The sequence below is a fragment of the Siphateles boraxobius genome, unplaced genomic scaffold (genome assembly GCF_051911475.1).
Source record: "Siphateles boraxobius isolate OS27281-9 unplaced genomic scaffold, OSU_SipBor_1 24, whole genome shotgun sequence".
Taxonomy (NCBI): Eukaryota; Metazoa; Chordata; class Actinopteri; order Cypriniformes; family Leuciscidae; genus Siphateles; species Siphateles boraxobius.
The window spans coordinates 15576749-15591401 of NW_027508855.1; the positions used below are offsets into that span (position 1 = coordinate 15576749).

Below are 14653 nucleotides of genomic sequence, written 5' to 3' on the forward strand. Positions count from 1 at the left end.
GCACACATGTAGAAGACCCGACAAAAGACGCGAGAAGACGTCAGAAATGTAAAGCTTTGGCGCCCTCTGACGGAGGTGAAAATTGAGTTGCACAAATCAGCCAATACTAAATAAAAAGAATAAGAAAGTAATAAATATAACAAATAATGAATATTTTTAACGTAGTGTTTAAAATTTTTAATAAAATGTATTTGTTTAAATAGTTTTTTTGTATATATTTATTTAAGAAAAAAAAGGTTATTCAAGCGAAATACCATACTAGGCTCAAAGAGTAAAGAAGAACTTCTATACTCTTTGCTAGGCTTGGAACAAATGTAAATGATAACAGAATTTTCATTTTTAGGGGAACTATCACTTTAAGAAATCAATCAGGTTAATTTAATCGGAAACAAGAACTCCACAATCAGCATATCATTACATTTACCACAGTAATGTATGGTTGTTGTTGGATATAATATGAGGGATACTTTGAGAGGGATAATAGGCACAATGTAGAGTAAAGAGGACCTTTGGAGCTTGGATCTTCTGAACAGAGTTTGTAAACCTGATCAACCTGCAAGACTCGACTTTGGGGCACCTTGCATGTGAAATGCGTGTGTGTTTCTTTAAGAGTGTGTCTCTTTTCACCCAAAAATGAAAATGTTGTCATCATTTACTCACCCTCATGTTGTTCCAAACCTGTATGAGTTTCTTTCTTCTGTATAACACAAAATAAGATTTATTTATTTCTTATAACCAGTTGACTGCATCCATTTTTTTCCATAGTAGGGGAAAAAATACTATGAAAGTCAATGGGGGCCGTCAAATGTTTTATTATTACCAGAATTCTTTAAAATATATATTTTTGTGTTCAACAGAATAAAGAAACTCATAAATGGTTGGAACGACATGTGGGTGAGTGAGTACACGATGACATTTTAACTTTTGGGTGAACTATCCCTTTAAGAGCGCAGGTAAAGGGTGTGGTCAAACAACAATTTCAAAGTTTCCGGGAAAGAAACGCAAGTAAACAGCCGGATAGGTTGAAGATGGACATGAATCAAACGTAACACAAAATACCTACTGCGAATTAAGAACGGCCACTATTTTATCTCAATAATATTTTTGGTTATTTACTTAGTTCATAGAGAAGCTTTTGATGCGTTTTGCCGCGAAACAAAAGGAAACTCAATCGAATTTGCAAAGGAAAATATTTATCCCATAATCCGATGGGACATCCAGACAATCCTACAATGACAATAGCTGCAATAGTTCTATATCTGCTTCTTCTGTCACATCAAACAGGTGAGTTGACAGGTACATTTATTCTGGCTTCATTTTTTTATGATATACAAGATATTCTTAGTATTTACATGGCACTGGATTTCCAAGAATACTATAGTAGGCTACCTGTCCAAACACCATGGTGCTTTTTGGTTATTATTTGTAAGTGACACCATTTCACTTCTAAATCAAGTACTATTTACAATTGTACCGTATTCAAAAAAACGTTGTGTTACCATAGTACTTTTGCTGCATATTTGTAAGTGATCACAGTACTGCTCTAAACCACATTGTGTGTGTGTCCTTCTTCCTGTAGTGTCAGAGGAACAGGTGCAGCGGTATGTGATCGGAGAGAAAGGCGAGAATACTACACTACAGTGTCTTGACCTGCCAGATAATATGTCTTCAGTTCTTCATTATTGGACGAAAGATGGAGCTGTTGTTGCAGACCACAACCTTTCGAATCCATCCGAGCATGTTTCCATTTTAAACAATGGTTCTCTGAGGATCAGTGGGCTTCTGGATACTGATGAAGGCCTCTATACATGTGAATGCCAAACAATGAATGGCAGCTCATTGCAAACTCACTCAAAAATCCAGCTTAAAATTGCCGGTATGGTGTTATGGATATATAAATCGTACTAATGTGACAATGCAAAGCTTTGATATGCAATAGATGTCTCTAGTTTCTGTAAGATAGGGAGTCCGACTTCAAACTGGTTTTTCTGGTTTAGCTGCTATGCATGAACCTAGAAAACCACCACCATGTGACTGAGTTGCGTACACAAACCATACATTACCTCTCAACAGTTTTTGAAACAAATTAATACTTCTAGTCAGCAAGGAGTCGTTAATTTGACCAGAAGTAACAATACAGACATTTATAGTGTTGGTAAAAAATCTATTTGAAAAATGAATAAATGTCAAAAAAATGTATAGTCCTGGAAAAAGTATAACCATTTCCACAAAAATATTAAGCAGCACAACTGTTTTCAACCTTAATAATAAATATAAATATAAATGTCTCTTAAGCAGCAAAATAGGGATATTAGAATGATTTGAAGGAGTAATGATCCTGAAAAATCAGCTTTGCATCACAAGAATAAATTGCATTTTAAAATACATTGAAATATAAAACAGTTATTTTAAATATAATAATATTTTTACTTATTTTACTGCAGCCTTGGTGCGCATATGAGAAAGTTAAACTAGGCTCCTTTGTTATGTAATATTTTAAGAGCTTCTGTTATTTCTGAAGTCCTAAAGAACATCATCTGATGATGATTGAAATGAGATGTGGTTTGTGAGAGTCAAATGAATTATTATTAATGTTTGTGCATTTGATTTATATTTCAGGTGGTCCAACTAGCATATCACTGAACATAAGACCAGCAACTCTCCTAAAGAATGGAACATTATTTGTCAATGAAAATTCAGATGTGTATTTTTATTGCTCCAGTGAGTCTTATCCCTCACAAAACTTGACATGGACAGTTGAAAATTTGGCGCAGGATAATCCTGACAGGGCGTCTGGCAACAAATCGTCCCTTGAGTTCTCCATAAGCAAAATCCTGCCACAAGATCAAGGGATGTACACCTGTACATCCCAGAATACTCTCTCCATGACAACTGTGAACAAGAGCCAGGAACTCCTAGTTTACTGTATGTTTTAGAAATGTATTCTCATAAATGGTTCTTTGCAGCAACTCTATTTGCTTCTTTCAGTTTACCTTGAGAATAATTTCAATAGTCATTTCCTCTATGTAATTTGTTTTGTTTGTTAGATTTGTGATGTATAGGCTTTAATTGTCTGTAATACCTTTTTCAGATGCTCCAGAGAGAAATCCAGAGTGCAGATGGGAGGTGGGAAATGAACCATCAGATGTCTTGTTCATATGTACCTGGTATAAAGGTTACCCTGTGCCCACTCTGTCCTGGCACGAGGTCTATGCAGAATCTGTAATAGCCAAGGGTCCCACGATCAACTCCACCGTCCAGGAGACAGAACGCTTGGAGATCCATGTGAATAGGTATATATTGCATGATAAAGAGGAAGTAAAGTGTACAGGACATCATGTAACTGGAGTGGAGAGATCCTGTTCTTTTAAACTCGGTAAGAGCATTTCTCTAACAGTTCTACAGTGATGAAAATCATTGAATGCATCATTTAATGTATATGTCCCTGATTATATGCAAATGGCCCAGATATGTTTTCATGAGATTTACCTTCTATACTTAAAGGGTTAGTTCTCTCAGAAATGAAAACATTGTCATAAATTACTCGCCCTCAGGTCGTTCCAAACCCAAAAGATATTTTAAATATAATCTGAATGCTTTCTGTCCCTCCATTGACAGCTACGACGCAACTACCACTTTGACACTTCAAAATGTTCATAAAGAGATCGCAAAACTAATTCATATGAATCGAGCGGTTTAGTCCATATTTTCTGCTGGTGCTGTCATCATCGTTATACTCTTTGACTAAGCAGAAAAATATTGGTTGAAAAATGTAATATTGAAGATAGTGCCTTTTTACATTCCATTAACATTTTGGGATCAGTCAGTAATATTAAAAAATAATAATAATTTGAAAAAAAAAATACTTTCATTAAGGATATATTACACTGATAAAAAGGGACAGTGAATACATAATGTTACAAAAGATTTATTTCAAATAAATGCTGCCGTCTTTAACTTTTATTAAAGCGTCCTTAAAAAAGGTATAATAAAAAATGAATAAATTACATTTTATAATATATTAAAATAGAAAACATTCATTTTAAATTTTAAATTGCATTTCACAATACTGCTGTTTTTACTGTAGTTTTGATCAAATAAATGTAGCCTTGGTGAGCAGAAAAAGCTATAAAAAAATCTTACCAAACTCAAACTTTTGAACCCCAGTGTACATTGTTGTTATATCAGCTCAGGTATCACTAAAAGTCAAATTGCAATTTGTTTGAGTGGGTCGACATAACCAATGATTGACTGCATATATGTAAAAAACAAACAAAAAAAACTTTAAAACAGTATGTGCAATCCCATTTGGACCCACTAAGGTTTCTTCTCCTCTTCTCCAACTGAATTGAGTCCATATATTTGATGTGTCTTCCAGAGATTCCGTTTCCATTAGGAGACCCGTTGGTAACCGCTCTGGAGGGCAGTAATATCACCCTCAGCTGTTCTGAGACCAAGGCTCTCCCAGCAGCTAAGACTGTCTGGAAGAAAATGGACGATGTCATCAACAACACCATGAAATATATTTTGTCTGATAATGGACCCACTTACAAACTTACTATAATCAATGTAACAAAGGACGATGCAGGGATCTACTACTGCTACAGTGAAAACCCTCTTGGCGCAAGAGAGCTAGAGGTGATTCTAAATGTGAAGAGTAAGTTACAAACTTTAATTTTTCACCACTTTTATATTTTTTTTAATAGTATCCTAGCATCCTTAACTATCGTTTTATCCTAGTTAACACATGTCCAGATCACATTTGAACTCAAATCCAACTGAAGATGAATAAAGGATTGTGAAAATTAAACCTATTTTTTTCAACTTTTAATATTTTTGCATTGTAGCACCATTTTCATGGCAAGCATATATTTTCCCTCAAATTCCCCATGATTTTTTTCATTATTATTTATTTTATTTTATTCGATTGCCTTTATTCTTTTATGAAGATTCTCATAGTAATACAACACTTCTTTAAGGATGACATTTAGAAATGTACATAGTTTTTGTTATTTGAAGGGTTAGGTTTATTATAATCAATTAATGCAATAATATATATACTGTGTATTATATACATACATTCACAGTATATATATATTATTGCATTAGTTGAACATATCTGATTTGCATTATGGTAGAATTTGGGGGAAATTTACATGAAAATATTGTCATGGTTCATCTTAATAGTCCTTACAACAGGCTTCATTTTTTTATAAGAAAAATATAATTTCTTAGAAATATGACCCAGACATGTTCTTGCCAGAATTTGTGGGCTTAAAGCAGATGCATAATGATTTCAGTTGTTTAAGGATGAGACGCATGTTTTACATAATACATCAGAGCTCAGATCTGGAGATACTTCAAATACTAGCAATGCTAAAGCTTTGACACCTGTGCATGAATGTGACCAGACAAGATGTTTCTGACATTGTTCTGTAATACCTCTCCCTTTCCCCCCAAAAGTATCAAATCTTCTCCCTCAAAATTTCTTTCCTTTTAATGAAAAGTAGTTTCAGACTATATCCAGTTTGACAGCGTTTAATCTTTATTCTCAGCCTCTGCAGGTAATGGAGGGGCCGTAGTTGGTGTCTTTGTCTCCATTTTGGTAATGATGACGGGAATCGTTGTCGGTGTGACAGTATATTCAAAGCGTGATAGAATTTGCATTGGTAAGTATGTTTTCATACTGTAAATCTAAATAAAACTGCTTTAATGAAGATTCTGCATATAAATGTTTTTCTTTTATTATTTTCCAGGTTTAGGATTTAGGTAAGTTTGACCACAAAAAATTACTGCAAAACATTACATTATTACAGCAGTATTCCAAAATCTAAGTTTTGTGTTTTCCCACATACAGTTGTAATCAAAATTATTCAACACCCATTGCAAATCAGGTTTATTGGCAAAATTTACAGACTTTCCGCTGTTTGCAATGAACAAATCAAACAAAAGTAATTGAAATAGCTCAACACAACAAATGTTTCAAGTGGTTTCCCCAAATCAACTGAAAATGCAACTTTCATTGACTTCTGCAGTCTCAAAACATTTTTATTTTAGTTAACGTTTTAGTAATTTTGTTGTTTTTGTCATTTTTGAATGGGTTGAATAATTTTGAGACTGTGGAAGTCATTAAAAGTTGCATTTTCAGTTGAATTTGGAGAAGCCTATTGAAACATTTGTTGTGTTGAGCTATTTCAATTAATATTATTTTTGTAATTTTGTTTGATTTCACAAACATGTGAAATTCTGTAAATTTTGCAAATAAACCTGATTTTCAGGGGGTGTTGAATAATTTCGATTACAACTGTATACCATGTGTCAATAAGGATGAGGCATTATAATATATTTTTTTCTAGTCATTTAGATGATGACAGAGGGGATATACTGAGTTTAGTGGACTCGGATGAAGAGGAAATATTCAATTATTCTGTTCCACAACTCCCTCCGCTGACAAACGGACATGCGACCACACTCGTAGAGATTCACAGAATACCATCCAGTAAGTCAAGGGCTTTCTGAATATTGTTCAGAATTTTTTGTGTTTAAAAGTTAAAGGAAGTTAAACTCTGTTAAGCCAAAAAATTATGACCATCTCCTAACAAGGCCACATATTAACGCCTGGGTAGATTAGATGATAAGCAAACAATCAGTTCTTGTAATCAACTTGTTGGATGCAGGAGAATTGGGGAGGTATAAAGATATGAGTGACTTTGACAAGGGCCGAATTGTTATGGCAAGACGACTGGGTCAGAGTATCTCTGAAACGGCAAGGCTTTTGGGTTGATCCTGGTCAGCGTTGGCGAGAATTTACTAACAGTGGTCCAACAAACTGGCAACTGGGTGTTGGGTTCCCACGGCTCAGCAATGCACGAGGCCACGGAGACTATCTGCTCCAAGCCAACAGAAGGTTTACTATGACACAAGTCACATTAGCCGTAGCCGCAGACCAATCAGTGTGCCTATGATGACACTGTGGGACGATGACAAGCCGGTAACAAAAAATTTATAATGCTAGTCTATGGTCTTCGTTGGTTAATGTCTGCTTAGTATTTTGACCCGCCCTTAAACACTGTACAGTTGTAGCTGAGGCCTGGAAGAGTTTGGTTTGTGTTGTCGACATGTTGAGGCGACGCCTTTTTCTTTGCTGTGAAAGCAAATCCACTTTGCATGCACTTCTAAAGGATGAGGACTCGGGTTTGAATTGATACAGTAAAACTGACGCCATCATTACTGTTGGTATCAGTAGCCGCGTTTCCACTGCCGGTGTTGTGCCGAATTTCGAATCCCTGCCAAATTATTACCCCCTCGTTGAAATCAGTATCTGATTGCCTAATCGTAACCCCACCCCTAATCCTAACCCCTCCCCCACAACTAATCCTAAACCTACCATACTAGGGGGGTAATAATTTGGCGGGGTTCAGAATTCGGCACCACACCGGGCCAGGGCCGAGCCGTGCTAGTGCGTGCCAGGGCCAGTCGCGTTTCCACGGTCACTTCCGGGGCTTGATCGGGGCTTACTCGGGGCCAACGGCCAGGATTTCTGGCCCGTCGAATACCTTGGGCCAAAGTGGGCCAGCTCGGGCTAGAGTCGTGGGCAAGGTAAAAGGCAGTGTTTATCGGTATTAGGGAAAGTTATGGTCTGCGGCAAAGCCGGCAAGATGCACATTTCACTTTTTTATATCGCGCAAAATAATCGCTGCTCGAAATGGAGAATCACCTGTACTGGTCTGTCGAAGATACCAAAACTCTTCTGAGCATTTGGGCAGAAGAAAGGGTACGACGTCAATTTGACGGCGTGTGAAGAAACGAGGAAGTTATAAAATACATAGTTTCTGAATTTTCTAAGCTAAGCATTCAGCGAGCAACGCTTCAAGTTCGGGAAAAAATAAAAAAGTTTCGGGCGCAGTATTGTACAAGGCGATTAAAACGCGCAATGGACAAAGCGGAGCTCAGAGAAGAAACTTTCCATGGTTCGACTTGATGGACGGTGTGCTGGGTCACCGTCCCTCTGTTAGTGGCGACTCGCGAGACAACTCGGGACACTATTGCAGCCACGGCTAGTGAGTTAATATACATGCTATCTTGCTAACTTAAAAAATAAATAAATTCATAATACCCGCTGAAATGGGTTGGGTTATATGACGTTTGATCCAGAAAGGCGTGTTAGGGGCGGGATTTAGGGCAGCGTTGCGGGGCTACTGGCCAGGCAGTGGAAACGCAAGCCCGGTGCTTAAGGCCTGAGGCCACTGGCTTGGCTCGGCTCGCTGTTAGCCCTGGCCCGACAGTGGAAACGCGGCTAGTGTGAGCTGAACTTCAGAAATGGTAATAAGCGTTTTGTTTCCGACACAACAGACTGAGCCATCTGACCAATCAGAGCAGAGTAAGCTCTCAGAAAGGAGCGGTTTAGAGAGACCGAATCCTTGATTGACACGTTTCAGACACTGTGAGAAAAGAGTTGATGTCGCAATGTGTATTATGAGAAAATGAATGTGGTTTTTGACCTTGTATACATGTAAAACTATTGTAGGAGACCTTCAAAACAAAATTAGGGACGTTTAAAATAGTAATTGAAAAAATCTTGCATAAATTCTGAGAGAGAATGTATTTTCTCTAGTTATTCTCAGCTGTAAAATATATACCATGTTTGATATCGATGATGAAATTTATATTCTTTGTACTTTCTGATTTGCTGAAACAACTCTATATGTTTATTTTATAGTTGATCATGACGATAATGCAGACAGTACCGAACACACTGGTCAAGCTCATCCAGATCAAACCGAAGCAGCACATCAGTCAGCAGACGGTTAAGGACCAGTTTAAATATGCAGAAAATCAATTCTTCAAAATTGTAAATTGTATTAAATTATTTGTTTGTTTTTTTGTGTGATATTTTACTTGTATGATATTCTAGCGATCTGTGTAAAGAACTTAAAATTTTAAAGAGGCCCTGTCTTTATTTTCAGTATTAGTTTTGAATATACTGGCTTCAAATAGTGAAATTAAAACTTTTACTACGTTATACTACAGTATGTCAGTGAACTGTTACAGAATGCTATAGTTAATGTATTGGTTTTGAATGATTGCTTTCCATAAAAATGTATAGGTGAATATGTCTGGGTCATATTTCATGGCGAAATAATGAATTAAAAAAAACGTAAGTAATTATTGGAAGCCTATTTTGTACCATTTCAATTTAGTTTACATTATGAAATAATATTTATTGCAATTAAGCACATTTCCCCTCAATTCTCATTACTATAAAACATCCAGACATTTTACTTTTGATTTTTTTCTTTTTTAATCAATGGTAATTTCTTATCCGATTGTAATACAGTAATGACATCATCCTGTCCGGACACAGTGATTGTGATATAAATAATAATAATAATAACAAGAACAAATACTACCATTATGTATAAATACAATTTAAATATCTCCTTTTTCATATTACAATTTTTCGAATCTGCTTAACTGATTCATCCATAGATAATTTCAGTAATGTAGGCTACAAAATAATAGTTACAGGAAACCAGCTTTTACGTAACGCTGTATAAAATAACAGATTTACACAAAGCACATGATACATGCACACAATGACAGTTTTGTATTTGAGAGCAGGAAGCATAAAACACACCTTAACCCTTATCCTGCAAATATGCAGTAGACACACCTACTGTGCTCAGAATTATTCACACACAGTCACGTGGTTCGCCCAGAGTCAAATGAATCCCTGTGTAGAGGTGAAGCGACGGGTTACTAAGATGATAAGAAGATGTGCACTTCGTTTCTAGGTTGTACTGTCAAAGGTAAGATGACTCATATAATTTAGATGATATATAATAATGTGCATTTGGTATATGAGGACCATTCCTTTTTATATTAGTAGTAAAGGAGTAGTTCCGGCTATGCGCAGCTTGTCTTTGTGTGTGACAGGTCTGTTTTATTGTGACAGAAGAAGCGCATGAGGATGATCCGATCGCGGAGCTGAAACCCACTCTTCTCCCGCGTCTGTACGGCTCCTCCGGCTGCGAGACATGGAGCGTCCGCTTCTCCCCGGACGGCTCATATTTTGCCTGGTCGATGGGCTACGGCATAGTCAAACTCCTGCCCTGGCCGCTGACATCCAAAGAGTGCGTCTGAATTCATTAAATAACACATTGAGTTCAATGGGCCTAATAATTGTATAGTCCTATATAAGCACCATAATAAATGACTACTCGTAGCCCACCATGCTAATATATCCATAAAAACATTTTCGTTACTTTAAATCCAAAGCAACATTTGGATTTCCATTTAGTGTAATGGTAACACTTTACAATTAGGTTCATTAGTTAATATTAGTTAATGTATTAACTACAGTAACATGAACTAACAATTAGCAATGCATTTGTTACAGTATTTATTAATCTTTGTTAAATAAATACAGCTGTTCATTGTTTGTTCATGTTAGTTCACAGTGCATTAACTAATGTTAACAAATACAACCTTTTAATAACGTATTAGTAAATGTTGAAATCAATATAAACTAAGATTAATAAATGCTGAAGATGTATTAGTCATTGTTAGTTCATGTTAACTAAGTTAGTTAACTAATGTTAAGTAATGAACTTTATTGTAAAGTGTTAGCGGTTTAACTAGATGTATTAAAGCAACAAAAACTGAAGCAAAAATGAATATAAAAAACGAAATAGACGTTATAAAAAGAAATAAAAATGACAAAAACACAAAATTACTAAAACGTTAACTAAAATAAAAAATGAAACTGAAAATATACAAAATACTTTAAAATACTAATAAAAATTCAATACTATATAAATGATATTAAAATAACACTGATGTGAATACAGTAATCATACATGCCATGATATTTATTTCGTTTATAACATATTTTATATATTTATATACATAATTTGACAATTCTATTTTATGTATCAAAGTGTTTTATTTATTTATTGACGATACTATTTTACTACAGTCTTTATAAAAACACCACATTATTAATTCCAGATTACCATAGTCCTTACAAAAAAGTACCATGATATAATCATGTAATGGTAATATCATGGCATTCTTTGCAATATGGTACATAAATATACTAACACAGTACCATGGTATACAGTATATCACAGCTCTATGGATTGCACTTTATTTTACAGTAGGTGCACTATCAATGTACTTACAGTGAGTGTACTTACCCACAAAAGTACTGATTAATTTATTTAAGGTAACTACATGGGTTAAGTTAAGGTTTAGGGGTAGGTTCAGGGTTAGTACTTAGTTATTAGTGTCATTACTACAATAAGTACATGCATAGTGTGTTCATGTGAAACAATACTGTAAAATAAAGTGCTACTGCTCTATCAGGAGGACAGGATAATGTGGAAGACTGCTGATACAGAACATCTACTTCCATGAAGAGCACAGCTGAAACTTCTTGTCTGTATTAACAGTAGTGCTGAAGCTGGATGCAGTGAAGAGAAGACGCTGAACTGCGGGCAGCTGGTGTGGGCACTGGCGTTTGGACCCTGCCGGTCTATCCGTATGGATGTTTTACATCAGAACACACGTGACCATGAACTACTGCTGGCAACTGGTCTGAACAACGGCGCGATCCAAGTGTGGGTCGTCTCAACTGGTAAGATTGAACTCTGAGTCTGCACTCACCATCAAGAGCTTACATTGATCTAAATATTAACAGGACGGTGGGACACGACCTGAAGCAAATGTAGTATAAGATCTGAATATGTTAGTAAATCCCTGTTCTGTCTTCAGGGAACCTGCGTTTTACTCTAACTGGACATGAGGCTCCTGTCAGGGATTTGGTCTTCACTCCAAATGGAAGTCTTACGCTTGTATCAGCTTCCCGAGACAAAACATTAAGGATATGGAACTTGGCAAAGAAAGGTTAGAGCATCTGATGTGGAAGAAACTTCTTAGCAAAAAAAAAAAAAAAAGCTTTCATGGTCTTAATTCTGCACTTTTCTGAACATTGTATTCAGGCACAGATAGAGCCCAAGTGGTGCTCAAACATCTGCCCTATTGGTCTCTGATTAGATAAATGTCCTTTTTGCAAGACATTTATTTTATAGTTCTAAACAAAGCGGAAACATTGCGTCTTTCAGCAATATGTCATACTTGGTGAAAAGATGTTCACCTCCCAGCAACACACAGCAGGGTTTTGTTCATGAAGCATACACTGTTTTTGAACGAATCGAGTGAGTTGATGATTCAGTGATCCATTCATAAAGTCAGTGGAAACTTGCTTCATTCATGAACTAATATTAGACGCTTGGATTGAATCGGTTAAATTATTGATTCTGTGATTAAAATGTCTCTGCACAGCCCTTATTGTATGGTTGATATTTGCAGGCACCAGTCCCCATGTGCTGCGGGGTCCAAACTACTGGGTGTTCAGATGTTCCATGTCCCCTGACAGCAGTGCGATCGCCTCGGTTTGCAACCTCGACTCTGTGAGTTTCTTAGTGCACTGCAGTGTTATTTTAGTAGTATTTACTATTTATATACTATTTTTGTATTTATTTTGAGTTTTTACTGTGTATATAAATATATATATATATTTTTTTTTTGAGTCAGGTTTTATTTTTTATATTTTCAGTTTTAATTTTAGTTTAAGTTTTAGTAATTTTGCTTTTATATTTCAATTATATATACATTTTAAAAAATATTTCTATTTAGCTTTTTTCAGTTTTAGTAAGTTTAAAACGAAAAAAAAAATCAAAGTTAGTTGCCAACCTTTAAAATTTTTGTTTTTAAGCTTAAGTTGGTTTGTGTGTGTGTTTATATATATATATATACACACTACATTGTCTGAATGTCTTCTTCCCAACAGAAGGTATATTTGTGGAGCTTGCGTTCCTACACCTTCATGAGACACCTTACATACGACCACGAACGTACCATGGCGTCATGTGACTTTTCCCAGGATGGAGCGCTGCTTGCGGTCGCTTCGTACCATTCCACCACAGGCTGGTGGCTGGACCTGTGGGACCCGTATACGGCAGATCTCCTGACTAGAGTAGAGTATGTTGGCAAACCGAAATGTTCCTGTCTCATGTCATTTCTTTTTTACAATAATTAAAAAAAATGATTTTTTTTCTCATTTTTTAAACGAAAATTTCAGCACGAATATCTGGTTTTGTGCTGTTTAATATTGTCTATTTTTTGTAACCATAATATGGAAGCTGGTTTCCGCCACAGAATAAAAATGTAAAAGGTTATAGCAACTTTTTATATGACAATTTTGAGTCTTTTTTTCTTCTTAGAATTGCAAGTTTATATCACACAATTTGGACTTTAGAACTCACAATTACAAGTTTATATAAAACATTTTTCCAATTTTTGGAACCAAAAAGTTCCAGAAAGTGTCAGCACAAACATCTACTTTCATGCTGCACAGAAGAGAGAAAATAAAACTGTTTTAGAGCAATTTTTTTGTAACCATATGGAAACTTGCAAAACAATTCTGACTTTTTTCCTCACAACTGCGAATATCACACAATTTTGACTTTTTCTTATCCCCTCTACTGCATTTTCGCAATGCAGACATTATAACTTGCAAAATGGGAATATATAAACAATTCTGAAAAAAAATATAAACCTTTCTCACAATTGCGCAATTCTGACTTTTTTTTTTCTCCGAATTGTGAGATATTAACTTGGAATTGCAGAAAAAAGTCATAATTCTGAGATACAAGTTTGCGATTGCGAGATAAACGTTTTTTTTGTTTTACTTTTTTTATTCTGTGGTGGAAACAAGCTTCCATTCCATAGGCTACATAAAAGTGGAATGATTTCATGTTTTTGAACATGTAGACAAAGACAGTATATTGTTTGTCATACTTGTCATAATGACGTAAAAATACTTTGTTCTCCTTCCAGAGACTGTGAGGTGTGTGCTTACAGAAGTGACAACTTACTGACATCTCTGAGTTTCTCTCCGGTTAGCCTGCAGTTGGCTTTCAAAGACTACAGGTGAGCCGAGAACCATCCATTTTCAGACGGCATTCTTGTGACCTCACACCTGATCGTCCACTTTCAGTATTGTTACTAGTGATACTGTATTGTCCTGCAGGGCGTTGCAGATCTGGGACGTGGAACGAGATAAACTGGTCACCAACACCGATCACAGTCGCGCTGGTGGTGTGTGCTGTGCCTTCCATCCACACGGGGGCGTCATTGCTACAGGGTAATGCAGTTCACACAAATGTGTTGGAACGTCATTTCTATTAGTTATGGCTCACAATGTTTAAAAGTTAGGGGTTGAAATAATAGTGCTTGTATACTGCAATAAATATTAGGAACTTAACATATGCCCCATTTGTTTGTAGGTGCAGAGATGGACAAGTCAAATTCTGGAGAGTTCCTCAGCTTGTTCCAAGCCTTAGGCATCTGTGCCGGGTTGCCCTGAGATTCTCTGTTTCAACCTATCAGGTGGAGGCTCTTCCTTTGCCCAAAAAAATCCTGGAATACCTTACATATAGGGACATTCCAAAGCAAAAGATCGTATATTGTAAAGAACACTGCAGTTGACTGAAAACAAGGAAAGTTTGTGGGTTGAACTTTGCTTTAGATGTTGCATAATTTTCTAAGACGCCTAATTTCCTCAAACTCAAAACAAAGAGACATAAAA

General features: G+C 36.1%; 2 protein-coding genes across 6 annotated transcripts; both read left to right on the forward strand.

Annotated features, from left to right (window-relative positions):
• Nucleotides 1–968: 968 nt before the first annotated feature.
• On the forward strand, nucleotides 969–9168 carry vsig10 (V-set and immunoglobulin domain containing 10). 3 transcript variants are annotated; one of them, XR_013206886.1, is made up of 8 exons: nucleotides 969–1284; nucleotides 1580–1876; nucleotides 2620–2925; nucleotides 3092–3376; nucleotides 4379–4657; nucleotides 5556–5677; nucleotides 6357–6499; nucleotides 8720–9168. XR_013206886.1 is itself a non-coding variant. In XM_077241633.1 (8 exons), exons 1-8 carry the CDS (start codon nucleotides 1209–1211, stop codon nucleotides 8809–8811), a joined length of 1635 nt encoding a protein of 544 aa, XP_077097748.1. In that variant the 5' UTR covers nucleotides 1004–1208; the 3' UTR covers nucleotides 8812–8944. The 3 variants fall into 3 exon arrangements, 2 of the variants coding, with proteins under 2 accessions (XP_077097748.1, XP_077097747.1); XM_077241633.1 differs by having other exon boundaries at nucleotides 1004–1284; nucleotides 5556–5688; nucleotides 6333–6499; nucleotides 8720–8944; XM_077241632.1 differs by lacking the exons at nucleotides 6357–6499; nucleotides 8720–9168 and adding an exon at nucleotides 5757–5894 and having other exon boundaries at nucleotides 1004–1284; nucleotides 5556–5669.
• Nucleotides 9169–9591: 423 nt separating this feature from the next.
• wsb2 (WD repeat and SOCS box containing 2) lies at nucleotides 9592–14642 on the forward strand. Of its 3 annotated transcripts, none has more exons than XM_077241634.1 (9): nucleotides 9592–9809; nucleotides 9956–10133; nucleotides 11454–11638; nucleotides 11776–11907; nucleotides 12373–12473; nucleotides 12854–13044; nucleotides 13903–13995; nucleotides 14096–14209; nucleotides 14352–14642. In XM_077241634.1, the coding sequence occupies exons 1-9, from the start codon at nucleotides 9776–9778 to the stop codon at nucleotides 14551–14553; spliced, it is 1230 nt and encodes a 409-aa protein (XP_077097749.1). In that variant the 5' UTR covers nucleotides 9592–9775; the 3' UTR covers nucleotides 14554–14642. The 3 variants fall into 3 exon arrangements, with proteins under 3 accessions (XP_077097749.1, XP_077097750.1, XP_077097751.1); XM_077241635.1 differs by having other exon boundaries at nucleotides 9669–9809; nucleotides 9959–10133; XM_077241636.1 differs by having other exon boundaries at nucleotides 9678–9809; nucleotides 11457–11638.
• Nucleotides 14643–14653: the final 11 nt, after the last annotated feature.

Coding starts and splice junctions, on each gene's coding strand:
- vsig10 (XM_077241633.1), top strand. CDS start 1,209: ATGGGACATCCAGACAATCCTACAATGACAATAGCTGCAATAGTTCTA. Junction 1,285..1,579: donor TCTTCTGTCACATCAAACAG/GTGAGTTGACAG, acceptor TTCTTCCTGTAG/TGTCAGAGGAACAGGTGCAG. Junction 5,689..6,332: donor GGTAAGTATGTTTTCATACT/GTAAATCTAAAT, acceptor AATAAGGATGAG/GCATTATAATATATTTTTTT.
- wsb2 (XM_077241634.1), top strand. CDS start 9,776: ATGTGCACTTCGTTTCTAGGTTGTACTGTCAAAG. Junction 9,810..9,955: donor TCTAGGTTGTACTGTCAAAG/GTAAGATGACTC, acceptor TTATTGTGACAG/AAGAAGCGCATGAGGATGAT. Junction 13,045..13,902: donor GATCTCCTGACTAGAGTAGA/GTATGTTGGCAA, acceptor TTCTCCTTCCAG/AGACTGTGAGGTGTGTGCTT.